Here is a 15,759-nt window from a genome sequence, read left to right as displayed (position 1 = left end):
TAAGGAGCCCCTAGCATGCACTTGATCAATCACATTACCAGTGCTCACCTATGCCTCCCTCCTAGCGTGCGCTCGGTCACGTATCTCCAACACTGGGCATGGGGGAGTGTAACGTGCATCAAGCCACCATCCTTCTCGGCTCACCCTTGCACGGTTTCCCTCACACCCACAGTAAATGACGCACAAGGCGTTAACTGATAAAGGAAAGAAGATTTTTCCTGTGCGAGCCTAGTGACTGTTTTGGTTTTGCACACTCTACCACACAATTGATCAGTTGCTATATTTAAAGGGGCTGTCCTGAGTTCAAACTCTGTTTTATTCTTATAAATGTCCGGTCCCCATGGAGTTCTAATTAACCAAATTCTACTGTAATTTGATCAATGAGGGAGCACGTAGCAAAACTCGCAGTGAACCAACACCACATAGGGGTACGCATCGTGAACTACAACTACGAAGGAATAGTTTTGGCACTGGCATCAACGCCATCGAATTTTTAACCTGCCAGTACCATCTCACAGTGAGATCATAGATGCCACATGAGGAGTCTGCACAATTACATTAGGTGAGCTTAGAGCAAAGTGCTACAAGAAGCGAAACAATTCCTACAGAAAGGTAGCGTTGTGCTTCACTTTGGAAAGATGCACTTTTTTCCTTCCCTATAAGAGCAGTAAAACTGTCAAAAAAAGTTAATAAAAGACGATTCAATTTCTAGTTACTGTCTATCAAAGACAATGTCTTCCCAAGTGAATTGGGGGGGGGGGGGGGGTCCGAATAAGCTGGCTCATTCTTTGCCCCGTTCGCACCCCCCCCCCCCCAAAAAAATATATGTATATATAAAGAGTCACTGGACATGCCGGTCAAACTTATCAGAACACACCTTTCAGACTGAATGTGAAAAAAAATGCACAGCTAACCTTGGGAGGCGGTAACATGCACTTTGCAACAAAAAAAAAAAAAATCCGAGCTTAATTGTGTGGCTGTTTTTCCTGTTTACTGGTGTAATCCATTTTCCAAGTGTTGTTTCATTGTTTGAAGACATCATTTAGCCTATTTGTATTTAAGCTTTTTATGAATGCCTTCAACAATCAAGGTTAGGTATGCAACTCATATGCAACTAAAGGCTGAAAACATTCCTGCGAAATTATTCAACCCAATGTTACAAATGCAGAAATTGCACATGCTATGCAAAGTTTAAAAGTGTTGATTTCAGGAGAATAATTCACTGGCATTCAAAATGTTTCTTTTGGAAAATTTCTCAGGAATGCTGTCAGCCCCTGAAGTGGCTTTGAAAGGTGGTGATGGCCAGGCCAAATCCTTAAACGCCGGCTGCGCAGTTTTGGATCCCGTTAAAAGGGCTAGATTAAGGTAGCGCAGGTGTAGAGGAGCCTCCATGCAAAATTTGATGCCTAAAGTACTAGCGAAAGCGTCGTGAAAAGCTAGCAAGAAATAGCCATTCTTGATGTCATAACTGAAAAAAAATGCTGCCATTATTGCTCTCTGGAAGTGACGGCTACCTAGAATGCGCTTCTTCTCAGCATGACCTCTGAGATAAGCTCCGACCACACGTACGCTTGCTTTTGATAGCGTTTCAAAATGCGCAATCTGGATTTGGCTACTACCCGTTGGTCAAGCTGGTGCAGAACAAAACTGATCCACGCCACGTAACCCGGCCAGACTAGAGCACACAAATGCAAGCACGTACTTCAGCCCAGCCATTGCACTTGGCAAATATTATGCTCAGGGCTTGTCTCCCTTCAGTGGAGGGGGCCTTATAAGGCGCAGACCAGCATAACGCATGCAAACCCTCACACGCTTGTGTGTGTGTGTGTGTGTGTGTGTGTGTGTGTGTGTGTGTGTGTGTGTGTGTGTGTGTGTGTGTGTGTGTGTGTGTGTGTGTGTGTGTCACATGATCCTGCAGTGAAACAGGTCAAACAACAGAAGGACATTCAACATTAGCTACATAGATTGGTGGGTTTGTACATTTTATGCAAACACAATTCTTGATTCCAGAGGTCCACTGTTGACGTCTGTGTCAAACGGGAAACAAGAGATGGTGCTTTTGGTGCAGCAGCATAAGCAGCTGCCTTACTCAGTTACAAACGGCGTCAGCGATGGAAGCTGCATTTTCGCGAGAGAAATTCACAGCCTATAAATGAGCACTTCTGTTTATGCAAGCACAGTTATTTTCATTACATTATGACACACGCAAACTGTAAACATGATTGAAGGAAAAGAAAAATGAGACTAATAACAGCCTTTAATATATGTATATATAGACTCATTTCAAGCTGGAACAATGCAGCTCATATGTGCAGATATGTTTGTCTTGCTACGTTTTGACATTGTTTCATATCAGCGATGCTCCGTTTCCACAATATTTCAAGCTCTCAACCATATGCGGCTGTGGATGTCGATGTAAAGAAGTGTACCGCTTTGGTAAATTCAATGCAGAAAGCTGCACTTGAAGGCTTCTTGAATATGCTAGGTGTCTAAAGAATATGTCAAATACAAAAAGTGAGCTCCAAGTACAGAAATCGGCGATAACAAACTCCATGGCAGCCGGGTCGACAGAAAAAACTCTGTATTACTTTATAGGCCACACTGTTAGCACAAGAGCGCACTCAGGCCGGCCTGCTCACCCAGTAGTTAGTGCCACGTGGCTTCCGGGAAGGACATGCTGCTCCAGAAAAGCCATTAATAACTATTAGCAATCCACGAGATGCACAACCAAGGCACACTTAACATGAGTGCAGGTGCACAAATCAACCGGCGAAAGCCCTGGCACTCTACCAAAACGTTTACAGCAGCCTGCAGCAGAAGGCAGCACAGGAACATGAACGTAACTATAGCACCAGAGCGATGGCATTCTTGGCACAATGCCGAGCGCACTTCCGTGTGACTAGCGCAAGACGCGTCGGCATCTTTGAGTGATGTCATTCATGGAACGGTGCCAAGCACACTTTCTTATCACTGTGCAAAAACACTTCCATCTGTCTACACGTTCAGTGCTAGTCGCATGAAATATAGCGAAAACAAAAGTATCCTTTACAAGCGATCATTCAAGAACACGGCCCAAGTTTGTCAAAGTGTGTTGCTGCATGCAGATACGCTTGCCCTTGGCCTAGACAGTCCGTGGTCATGACTTTCTTGCAATGCCTTTGATGATATTCTTCTTCACACTTTGTCAGGGGTCAGAGCGACACTCTGCACACATTATCAACAGGATCAGCCGGCCACGAATGGTGGATGGGCCTTTTATGATATTTTTTTCTGTGCTTCGTCAGGGGTCAGAGCGACGCTCCGTACGTGCTATCAACAGGATCAGCTGGCCACGTATGGTGGGTGGTATAAGGGGCATAGAATCAAGAGGAAGGCATTACTAGAACCTGCTTCTCAACCATTGTGATACTGTCACTACAGATAGACAAAAGTTCAGTCGATTCATGCACCGAATTCTCATCGGCGACTACCAAATCGACTAAGCTTCGTTAGTTTCAGTGTTGTGGAGTGCCGGCGGCGTCTTAATATGAAGATTTTGCTATTTCTGCTTGACTCAGTGGCCGTTTAACAGACGGTTGTGCAGTCGGAGTCCGAATTATCGCACGACACGCTGTAAAGTGTCCGAAATGTCAGTCCTTGTAGATTATTAAGTCTATGGGGCTAGTGGCGGCGCCATGGGGCTTTGCGAATAATAAAAGTGTGTCCAAATTATCGGTGTCCAAATAATCAGTCATGTACTTTATATACTACTCATTTGTAACAAATTTAGCCAAAGTGAAATTTTGTTGCAGTTGGGCTCTCATGCTTCAATTTCATTAATGCAGTTTCATTCAGGCTTCAAAGTTCTAATTTTTAATGGTATGTCTTTCCATTAGTATGTGTCTCCTTTGAGATCAACTTCACCACTCAAAGTAAAACTCCAAGCTTACTCAGTTGTGTGCTCGTCTGTTTTTTTAATAACTGCTTACATGTACGCAGGAGTGAAAGTGCTGCCCCAATTGCCCCCACCCCATCCTGTGCCAAACACAGTGGTGCACACGTTCACTGTCATGCGCTGGGGTTTAGCTCACAGGTCCAATCCACTTCAGTCTTTAGTGTGTATTCTAACTTCGCTGTTGGAAAATGAGCAGCAGCAAAGCTTTTTATAATTATCGTTATATTGCATTAAAATCTTGTTAAATCCGACTTTACGGAAAAGGGGAGAAAATCGGGAATGGAGCACATGCTTGATGGAGCACCCACCACCCCCTGCATGTGCTTGATTGCACACGGAAAAATGGCACTCGTCAAGCCACCATTGTTCTCTGTTCACCCTCGCAATTGCTCCTTATTTGGAGTGTGACGCTGCTCCTCTTTGGCGGTCGGTTGCTCTTGGTCGCCCGGCGGGCAATTTGAGTAGTGCATTCGCAAGCAGGCACTTGTAATTCAACTATTTGACCATCTGCATTCGTGGAAGTTTAGATTTATTGCTTCGGTATTCCTTAGCGGCGGCAGTGAAATTTCGTTATATTGAAATCCTGTATATATACACACTTCATAATATTCATATTCAAAATGCATGATGTTCCACGGACAAGAAGTATTTGTCGCATTGCATGCCTGTAAAATGAAACCGCCACTTTCTGCACCACTTTCCGCGGCAGAAGGTGAGGCAAACACCCAAAAAAGTGAGAGCAGAGATAGTTCCTGTGAAAGAAAGCATGGCTTCCAGAAGAATATTCGTGAATTCAACTGTGTGAATACGGCCTGGGGCCACCCTCCTTTAATTGTCCTTAAATGTTGTGCGATATTTGGTACAAACCATGGCTAATGTGCACTGGAGTTGTATATTCATGTTACGTTCATGCAGTGGCAGTAATTATACCTTGTCACAAAAGCAGCAGAGCATACACTGTCTTTTCATTGGCTGTTGTTGATCACCCTAATCTGTTTACATCGTAGTCTCATGCAATTGTTGCTAGAGGAAAATCTGGCGCTGCAATCGTTCAGCCACCATGGGAACGATGGGAAGCACATGGATTTGTCTGATCTTCGTGCTTGTGGATTCAGAAGCTCCTGTGTCTTTGTTTATTGTACGCTTTATCTATGTTCATTGTCCTAAATTTCAGAGCAGTGCATACTTTTCTAAGTGTGGAATATTGTGAGAGCACACACAATCGCTACTAATTGCAGCGGTTCAGCCTCTCGAGGTGACCAAATCGAAATGTGCCACGCGTCTCAACGTGCTGGCTTGCCTGCAAGAAATTCATAAAGGTGTTCTATGCCGCTTGTCGATGCATGTGTCTGCGATGTAATGCTTTTAATATCGGACCTGGTACAAGGGGTCCTGTGTTCGAACCTTGTAGCCAGACAGTCTTAATAATGTTTATCTGATTATTTCTGACGCAGCACTTTGTTGAAACTGACGAGTTTACAAAGTCATGAAGCCGTTTAAAGCCAGAAGAACAAAGTTTAGGCAAGTCCATGTACTTCCCATAATCCCCATGCTGGTACAACCGCTCCCATTGCAGCCCCCGCAGACACTATTGCCAGAGTTTCCTCTAGTAATTATTGTATGAAACTCTGTGACATGACATGACAGCTCCTCTAATTTTCCCTGTGTTCATGTGCAAGTGCTTTGCTCAGAGATTCAAACTTTTCTTTCCATCAGGAGGCAACACCCTGGTCCCCGCATAAGCTAATGGGTGGTGCGCCTGGCGACTCCATGCACCACCATGCCAGCCACCACCCCCCCCACCACCCACAGCAGCAGCAACCTCACCATGCCCATGTGGCAACTGCCAAGCTGGTAGGTTATCTCTCTCTCTCTCTCTGAGTTTCTGTAGTAGTTTTCTGTATAGTTGAAAGCTTGCTGATTGTGCATGTTGTCCTACATAGAGCACACTGCTTCCATTTTCACCATATTATCTTTAACAGCTTCCACTGCTCAAGGTGCTTTTTAAGGGCCCTAATTCTTCCTCTGTGCCACCAGCAATTGGTACGGTGACGGCTCACTCACGTGCAATCTCGGTGTATTCGTCTACTTTGAAGTGCAGCATTGGTTATTGTGTAAAATGCTTGGAGACCACCACCTGACCTAGTGGAATAGCCTATAAAACTAGGATCAATGTAACTGCAGCCAGTAAAGCATTGTCACTTACAGAGGCCATCACACATGCATGACATTTGAGCAACGGTGACATGCAATGCGATAAGCAGACCTTGTTGCATTGTGGTGTGGGGTAACTACTAGGACACACCACCTTGACAAGAAGTAGTGACAAATTTACACTGTTGTCCAATTAAATATGCTTGTAAAAAACTGCAGTTATGTCACAAGATCAATGTTCTATAAGGTCTAGTTTGAGGTATGAGAGCGAATTAGGTGTAGTTTTAAGACCGTGCTTGAGCACAGTGAACAAAACAAAAAAATATGTTGCAAGGATGAGTTTAGATTGAAGCTGGCAGTCTGTTATGAAACCATGGTAACCGGCAGGAGCCTCGTGTAGACTTCTGGGCAACAAGTCAAAATTTCTGAGTGATGCAAAACAGGCAGTGCAACAGGCGATGGCGATAGATGCCCCCCTGCAACAACAAATGTGTCACTTGAATTTTCCGTGGATGTGTTTGAGCCTTTAAAATCCTCTAGAACAACTATGAGCAGATGCTTAGGTTTTTTTTCATTAGTGTGAGTTCAGGAACATTGTGACCCCAGATTAATGTTGCCAGAACTCCATTATCCGTGCATTATCCTGTAGCGCCTGGTATCGGTAGTGGTGCTTCATTTGACAGTTGCCTGGTGGGTGAAGCAAGCAGCAAAATTGTGCGGTCCATTGTCGGGAGCCACCTGCCATCGTAGAATTGTGGCTTCAGTCTGCTGTCGGAAGGCACATGCCAAGGCCTTTTAAACTGCGCACATCCTTTCTCCCAGTGCATATGTAGTGCCACCTTTTGGGACGCTCGCACAAGTGCATACTTATTTTATCCTCTTCCCTCTAGGTGGCAGCGCTAAGGTGAGCAACTAAAGAAGACTCAAAAGCAGCATTAGCTTGAGTTGCTTAAAATGGGAACGATTCTCATGGTTTCAGCGCAAGTAACAATGACTTTAGTGAAGAGGAAACTTATATTCTTTTATCAGACAATGAAACCTTGTCCAATGAGTGTACTGATGACTACAACTGGACAGATTACACAGAGGACAGCAGTATCAGAGGTGCACGTGCGACGGGACTGGAAAAGCTACACAATTAACATATTTGTCACGAAGCAATGAATTGAGGAAATTGTGCATAAGACAAACCACTTTGCAAATGAGAAAGTTTCCTACTTTGGTGTCCTTCCAGAGCAATCCATATGGAAGGGCTGGAAAGAAGTAACTCTATGGTATAGAAATTGCACGGACTCTTGAAAAATTAAAAGAACTACGTGGCAGCTGGTATCAGTGACATACGTCCAGTAGAAATTGAGCATATATATCACCATTAATGTGTAATGTTCTTGTCCACATTGTTAACCTTACTCTGAGCATGGGCACCTCTCCACAAGCTTTAAAAATGGCAAGAATGACACCCATCTATAAAAGCGGTAGAAGGGATATGCTTACAAATGATCGAGTGGTGTCAGTATTACCCAGTATAGTCAAGGTTTTTGAAAGCATCGTACATAGTAGACTAATAGCTTTCATAAATGAGAACATATTAAGAAAGAGTCAGTATGGCTTCCAGAGGAATAAATCAACGAAGCAAGCTTTGATGTTCATTAAAGATAAAATAATAACTATTGAATACAGAAAATATATATGCTTGGTTTGTTCTTAGACTTTAAAAAGGCTTTTGTCTGTATTCATCACGAAACATTGCTTAATAAATTGTGAAGGTATGGTACAAGGGGGATGGCGTTAAAACTGGTTCAGAAGTACTTAAAAAATTGTTTCAAGTAGTTAAGGTAAATAATATAACTTCTTCCAAACTAATGTTAACATGGTTTACGTAAGTGATTTAGTAAATATTCCTGATTCCCCTGAAATAATCATGTGTGCAGACGACACAAACATATTTTTCGCATCGAAAGACCTACAAACACTTGAAACAAATATAAACCTTTATTTGTCAATTCTTTGATGTTGGCTTAGGGTCAGTCGGATACAATTGAATACAAAAAAGACCACTTAAATCATATTTCATACAGTTCCAAAAATGATTAACAATGAGTTGAAAATTACATTTGAAGGGTAGTATATTACTAGAGTCAGCACACAAAAATTTCTTGGTATAATATTTGAAGAGCGCCTGTCTTGGAATGCTCTTATCAATAGTTTAGCAGTAGAAAGTGTGTGAGGTGTTTATACAAAGCAGCCACTTTCATCCCTGTGTGGCTAACGAAATATTTCTATTATGCACTGTTTTACTCCAAATTATGTTGTGGAAATTTAATATGGGGAACGACAGCAACAAGGTAATTACAATAAATTATTGGTATTACAAAAACAAGTAATTCGCTGCTATGAACGTTATAAAGGGAACCCGCGAAATCTCGGAACACTGCCATTATTTTAAAGCATGATGTGTTAAGAGCTTACCAAATATTTCATTACACGCTGCTTCAGTTTGTGCACCATGAAAAATTATATATAGATAGCAGTGTTGATAAATCGTCTTACTACTTTAGAGAACAAAAACGACGCATGCCAATAACACTGACTAATTATGGAAAACAGTAAATGATATATCAAATAATGTTGCTTCTTAACAAACTCAAAAGAGATTTGGACTTCAAAGTTAGTCCAGACCTCTTTAAACAGCTAAAGAAAGAATTATGAACCAGTGCATCCACTTTCACTATATCCAATTAAAATAAATTTTCTCTCCGTGTACGTCTTTTTTTGGCATTGTCTAGCAAAACATACTGTTCAATTGACTATTAACACAGTGAATACAAAGATCTGCTAGTAGTTGTATTGTTAGGTAGCTTATAAATTCTTAGAGTGAATTATGAATATCCCACTTTTCTTTTTATTGTATGAAAGAGACTCTCCACATGCTGCAAAGTACTTACTATGTATGTAAAATATAATTATGTTTTTGTATAACTGGTACAGAGGCCTCTGTTGAAAAAAATAAGAAAAATAAAGCTTCTGAATCTGAACTCGAAGCTTTTCGTGGAGTTCTACTGAATGTGGCACTGAATCCCAAACCAGAAATCGAGGAATAGATAATCCGCGACCTGCTGAAGATGTTCTTCCCACATGTGGTCACACAAGTGATAGTCTACCAAATCCTCTGGATGCTCCATGTTGCTCCATCCAGGGATCATCCTCCAAGCATGCCAACATAGAGGAGCAAGATGAGAGACGTGTGATATAGTGTAAAAACGCATGTATGATACAAGGTTTTTTTTTTCTTTTTTTGTATTATTAGCGTCCCAAATTTTTGTGTCATACTATATGCAGATCCGAACAAAAATTTCAGTCAGAAATTCGGGCTGAAAGTTTTGGTTTCGTTATTGCTACAAAGCTATGGCTTGACTTCGTTATTGCTGCATGGCTACAGCTTGGCTTCCTTATTGCTGCGTGGCTACAGCTTGGTTTCGTTACTGCTGCGTAACTACAGCACATGTGCAAACCACGCTTCGTGAAATGCATCTTTTTTTATTCTGCATTGAAGGACCAGGATATCCGGACCACGAAACAGTACTCGGCTGCTTTCAAAAGAAAGGTTATTTTAGCCGCACAGGACATCGGCAACAATGCGGCTGGGAGGCAGTTTGGCGTCAACGAGGTAAGCATTCACGAATAGCGTCGACAGAAGGAAGCCCTTTTCGTGTGCAGCGGAATGCAAAGAAGCTTTCGCAGCCCGAAGAGTGGGACATTCCCAGAAATCGTACTCGCCCTGACGAAGTTCGTATGCCAACAGTGAGCCGCGCATCTAGCTGTGAGCGTGGAGCTTATGTAGGTAAAAGCTAAGGAGCTTGCAAGAGAGAAAAAAAGCTACCGAGCTCCGTCTTGAAAGCGAGCAAGCACTGGATTTATTGCTACATGTGCCATGCTGGGTTTTCCTTATGCCGCCGAACTTTGATTTCGCAGAAGCTGCCAGAATCATTCGAAGAGCTGCTTGTGGCTTTCCAGTGCCACATTATTTCACTGCGCAAGTCCAAGAACTTCCAGCTAGGACAAATCGACAATGTTGACCAAACGCCGGTTTATCTGGACATGCCATCGCCCCTCACCATGCACGAAGAGCGCTCTAAACAAGTTTATGTCCAGTCCACTGACAACGCGAAAATGCAAGTTATCGTCATGTCTGCGTGCACGGCAGGCGGACGCAAGCTCCCGCCCTATGTCGTCTTCCAGCGCAACACAGTGCCTAAAGGTGAGGAGCTGCCAAAAAATGTGGTCAAGAGATGCCATGAGAAAGGCTGGATGAACGAGAATCTTGTGCTTGACTGGATAAAGTCCGTCTGGTATAGGCGGCCGGCGCACTGTTGTCGTTCCTGTCCATCCTCGTGCTGGATGCATTTCGTTGCCATTTGGCCGACTTAGTGAAGAGCCTGTTGCGTGATTCCAGCACTGAACTCGTAATTATTCCGGTTGGGATGACGTCTCAGCTGCAGCCTTTAGATGTTTGCATGAACAAGTCATTCAAGGACGCGGTCAAGCAGTGTTACGCAGGTTGGATGCGCTCAGGTGAGCCTGCAGTGACACCGACCGGGCGGCTGAAGTTGGCTTCACCAGCCGCGCTATGCAAGCGGATTGTGGACTCATGGGCCAGCATACCAGAGAACCTTTTGTGTCGTGCATTCAAGAAGTGCGGTATCTCGAACGCACTCGATGGCACAGAGGATGAGTACCTCTGGGAAGATGTCTCACAAGGAACTATCCGAATAGAGCGCAGCTGAGGAAGACAGCGACTGAAGTGCGGAGTGCAATTTAAATAAATGTTTTCCTCGGGTTTCCCTAGCTACGCGGATAAAACTTTTTTTTCCATTTCGCATCCCAAAAATGTCACCTCGGGTTCATATTAGATGCGGGTTTTTACGGTATTGATGCCAAATGCTGTGAGCATTTCAAAGCCATGCCAAAAATTTGCATTAATGAGAGTACCGTCAGCTTCAAAGGAAGGGCGTGCACTGTTTGGTGCTTGCTGACTTCCTAACAGGGTACATCTCCACATTTGAGCCGTACTATGGCAGTGTCACTACAAATACCAATTCTCAGCCAGACCTTCCGTTCACAAAGTATTAGACACGTGAAGCAAGGTCCATGGTTTTGTTGGACGTATAAATTGCAGTAAACATTCGCTTAACTAGTTCAACAAGCATGGTGTCATGCGTGCACGGTCAAACTTGAACAGATTTCACCCGATGACTGCGAGCACTCACTGTCGCAAGGCTGGCATGATGAAGAGCGGCGACAGCAAGCGAATTGCCCTTCATGCTGCCTCTCACTTTGACATGAACTAGGCGCGTGAGAACACAGTGCACAGAAAGCCCTCAGCCTGCCTAGCCTTTGTACCCGCCGCAAATTACCTCCAACTGGCCGCGCACAGCCATGCCATTCACAGTCGCAGCCGAAGTAGACGAGACGTGTGCTAACATACTCCCACTACATTGCTGTTGTTATGTAGAAATGGAATACATCTACAAGAGTTCACCATGTGCCCGAAACACTGTATTTAGCAATTTTTTGGTTTTGGTTTGTTGGTCGTCTTGGGGTGAATTGGTTTCCAAGCTTTAAACGATTTGCCTGCTGGTGTCGGGGTTTGCATTCATCTGTGCATTTCGCCATTGTGACGACATGAAGCAAGACGCAGCGTGATCCACCCGCAGAAACATGCTGCAATCGCCCGTGCACTTAGATTTACAGTCGAAACCAATTTTCGTGGCACTTGACTATTATTATTAGTCAAGTGTCACGAAAATTCCATTGTTATAACAGATAATTATTATAACCGGGTTCATGAAAAAAAAATCAAAATAGGGGATGGCAGAGCTGATGTGAGAACTGTAATGGTGGGGAGGCCAGTGCCCCTCCCCACCATCTTCCTCTGTCCGGCTGCTGTTTGTATTCACTCTGGTTTAACTGCTTCCTGGGCGCTCCGATCGCGTGTAACAAGCCACGGCTGTCGATGTTAAAGAATGGCACTGCTATAACAACTGCAAAGAGGCGTCACAGGTGGCAAGCGATATGCGAGCACCACCGAAGCATCGCTTTGGTGGCCCCAAATGGGGCCTTTTAGAAATTGCGAGAAGGCTGCTCCGGCAGCCTGTCAGTTTGAGAGATCCAGAAGAAACGCTGAGGAGAGATTGCCACAAGCATCTCGCCACGTAGTTCTCACTGGCTTGCTCGAGAAAAGTCTGTCTTGTACGTGAAAAGCTTGCCGACATCCTTCTTCAAGGCATCCAAGGGCTCCACGTAGTGCAGCGGAAGGTTCCTCGCAAGAAGGAAGCCCTGGAGGGAGTGAATTATCTGCCGGGCCTCGTGTAAGGACAACGTTGAGGCAGCCGGCCGTGTCATCGCTGCCGTCGTCGCCGTTGCTACCTGATGCAAGCACGTTCGCAACGATCATCTCAGTTTAGAAGCACTTAGTTTCTAAATCTATAGCCGTGCCCTTTCTTTTCACCGGCAACGTGGTGCATTGCAAATGATCAGCGGGCGGATCAGCCATCTTCCGTTTCTGCGGCGAGTCAAGCGAGGCTGAGAAGCCGCATGGCCCGGAACGATTTCGATGCAACCAACAAAGACAAACGCAAGCGATTAAGCTGCTTGCAGAACTGTGCTGAATGAGGAGCCAGCAAGCAACAGGCGAGCAACAGGCGAGCAATCTCCTTGCGGTGCAGTTGGCGCAGTCCATTCGCATTTCAGAGGGTGGGGCGGCGTAGAGCTATGGGCACAGCCCATTCGTGCTCGGAGAGGCGGAAGGGCGATGGGAGATAGCCGCACGAAGATGGCTGGAAAATGAGTGCGCGGCGGATGTTGTAGCAGTGGCCCATCGTGCAGCACCTTGAATTTCTCGTTTTCTTTTCTTCTTCTTTTTTTTTTTCTTTTCAAGGATTTTGCATTTCACTGCCTTTCGGCTCAGACACCCAGCAGCCAGACTTCATCGTTATAACCAATAATGCAGCATTGGGGCATTGTAGTAAGCAGGTTATTTCACCATGAAAAACATACAAAAGTTGACGGTGCTAGAAACATTGTATGTTTCTTATGTATCTAGTATTGGCTTTGTGAGCAAACAGACAAACCTAACTAGAAGGATTAAAGGGACCCTGAAACGATATTGACGATTTTCTACAAACATACCGAGTCGTTAGAGTAGGTCCTTCTGATCATTAATTGATGCATCTAAGTGCTCCGCGTAATGCGTGTAATTTATTATAAGGTTTTAACAATGCACAATGCTGCCGATCGCAGCACACTGCTCAGCGGAATTTTATGCCGCCCCTACCCATATGACTGAAATCACCCATATGACGTCAGTGGGGCCAGCTATCTGATTGGGTGACCAGGGTGCGTGATCAATAATCTTTCCAACTTTATGGTAAACAAATGATGTTTGTAATAGTTGGAATGTTAGTTAATTTGTTTTTGTAAAAAGAAAGTAACATAAAGAGAATGCACAAGAACAATTTTTCAGTACACTTAAGCACTTCTGGCACAGAGCAAGTGTCGTCTGCTTGTGTTTCAATGCGCTCCATTATTGACGAGAGCTCCGCCGTCAGTGTCACTCTGTCTTTCGCGAGCGCTATGATTCGACTTTGTGGACTGCAAATGTTATAACTGGCAATATGTCAAGCTGCGACATCGTGTCCCTCTGCAAGCCAGTAGACGAATGAACTGGCTCCAGTGCATCGGACTGCCGCTATCCGATCGGCACCAGGATTTGTGCGATTGCGGCCGTCACTTTACACCAATAGCGTTTCACGAGTCCGATATTAGGGTAAACGCAAGCGCAAGGGGACAGGGCCTGGCCATGTCCCCTATCGTGTCGTTTCACGGAATGAACAGAAGCGCAAATGTGAATGGTCTGCACGGTGCAGCCACTTGGTGGCATAGAGCTCAACCACACACAGTAGCAGTAACAAAATATATTCTAAGAATTAAAAATTTGATGCATTTTTATACACATAGTTCAAGGCCTTGAAAATGCGCACACAAGAATATTTCGCAGGACTCAAATCTTCCTGCTCTTACACTAATATCTAATATGTACATCCATAGCAGAATCGAACTGCGTAGGTGCTTGCACTCAAGAAAACTGTGGTTGTGTGCCCGTCAAAAAAGCAAAATGTGTCACAAACTTCCGCTAATCTTCGTCTTATCACCAACCAGAGGCAATTAGTTTTCGCGAGTGTCAAAAAAAAAAAAAAAAGCAGCGGAAATGCATGCACGACATCGTTCCTATGCGCACCCCTGTGAGCACTGAATGAGCGAGAAAGAGGCGGTCACCCTTTGAGCAATTAGTAACGAGATAGCCATCAGTTTTGCAAAAAATCGCCTGCGAAAACAAAACCCAAACCGCCACCTGCCCGCGCACGCGCCAATGCGCGGGCGGCACTATATAGACGCGTGGGAGCGAACTAGCGCTAAAACAAACCATGCAACGAAAACATAGAGAGGGAGGCGTGCGAAAAAAATTTCCCTGTATTCCCACATAGTGGCAGCGCTTGACAGAAAAGAACAAGTCAGAAAATGGGCGCGCTTTTTAAACGTACAGACGGCGCCGTAAATATACGGCATCGGCCATTTTCGGACTTGTTCGCGGCGCGATTTTGCATTATTTGCGTGAGTGACCCTCAAAGGGTTAAAATGTTTTACACTTGGTTAGAACAATATTAGCTCTTTCTTTGGCTGGTTAAGCTCTGCACCAACGTGTGGCTGGACCGTGGAGACCAAGCCGGCAGCTCACGTACGTCTACGCTAAAGGTCCTTCATCAGCTTGAGTTTATGCCTCCACCGTTCCATCGAAACGTTCAGCTAGTGTGTGGTTACCGGAATACCAGACACGTTCGGTGCTGCGACAGAATGCTTGCAGTGCACGCTGCTTCGATAGCTCTCGCTTGGGGTTGACGGCCAAGTGGCTAGCGGAGAGGTTTCACGCGGGCAGGAGCAGGCTCCAAAACAACCGGAAGTGGACGATGTGACGTCGCATTGTGACGCAGAACCAGTGAAGGTGGAGCTTAGCCCTGATCGCTCGGCGAACGAGTTGAGGAGGAAAAGCATGGCTAGGGAGAAGGGTAAAACTTGCAGCCCCATTGATATGTAACTCTTCACTTAAATTATGGTGTGAATGTTCTACTTAAGCTGTACCCTACGCGTCTACAAAATTTGTGCGAACCATTTCAGGGGCCCTTTAAGTATGCCATTCCAAAGTCAAATATCCAAATATTTCTTTCAGCTAAGGTGCGCCAACCTTTAATGCTTTTTTTTTTTTCCAGATTGAATAAAGAAAATTTGTGTGTTCTGTTGCATGAGTTTGTGTGCCATTACCTGCTGCATGCCGCAGTCTGAAAGATGGAGAGCGAAAAATCGTTACCAAAAAGTGGGAAATAAGAAATGCAATTATTTACTCATTTATTCACATATGTAGTTGCTGCCCAACAGGCATTACCATAACTAAAAACAGTAATGATTGAAATTTTAATTAACTTCAAACACAAAAATACTAGTTAGTTCGTTTTCCGCATGTCTGCTTATGTCACGTTTATTTTATTTTTTTATGTATTTATTTATGAATATTACATGCCTTTAGGGAGGCACTTAGTAAGGGGAAATGCTACAGTCGC

General features: G+C 44.3%; 1 protein-coding gene across 14 annotated transcripts in view; it reads left to right on the top strand.

Annotated features, from left to right (window-relative positions):
• The window catches only part of mask (multiple ankyrin repeats single KH domain), a 214,186-nt gene that overhangs the window by 197,068 nt on the left and 1,359 nt on the right, over positions 1 to 15,759 (top strand). For 13 of the 14 annotated variants that reach the window (XM_075684659.1, XM_075684624.1, XM_075684584.1 and 10 more), the window contains 2 exons: positions 5,651 to 5,788; positions 9,642 to 9,755. In XM_075684659.1, the coding sequence (XP_075540774.1) occupies positions 5,651 to 5,788; positions 9,642 to 9,755 (252 nt within the window). The remainder of the gene's footprint in view (positions 1 to 5,650; positions 5,789 to 9,641; positions 9,756 to 15,759) is intronic. The other variant, XM_075684614.1, reaches the window with a different exon arrangement.

Source organism: Dermacentor variabilis, chromosome 1, assembly GCF_050947875.1.
Source record: "Dermacentor variabilis isolate Ectoservices chromosome 1, ASM5094787v1, whole genome shotgun sequence".
Lineage (NCBI taxonomy): Eukaryota > Metazoa > Arthropoda > Arachnida > Ixodida > Ixodidae > Dermacentor > Dermacentor variabilis.
Note: the sequence above shows the minus strand (reverse complement) of the source record. Positions and strands in the feature narration are given on the sequence as shown.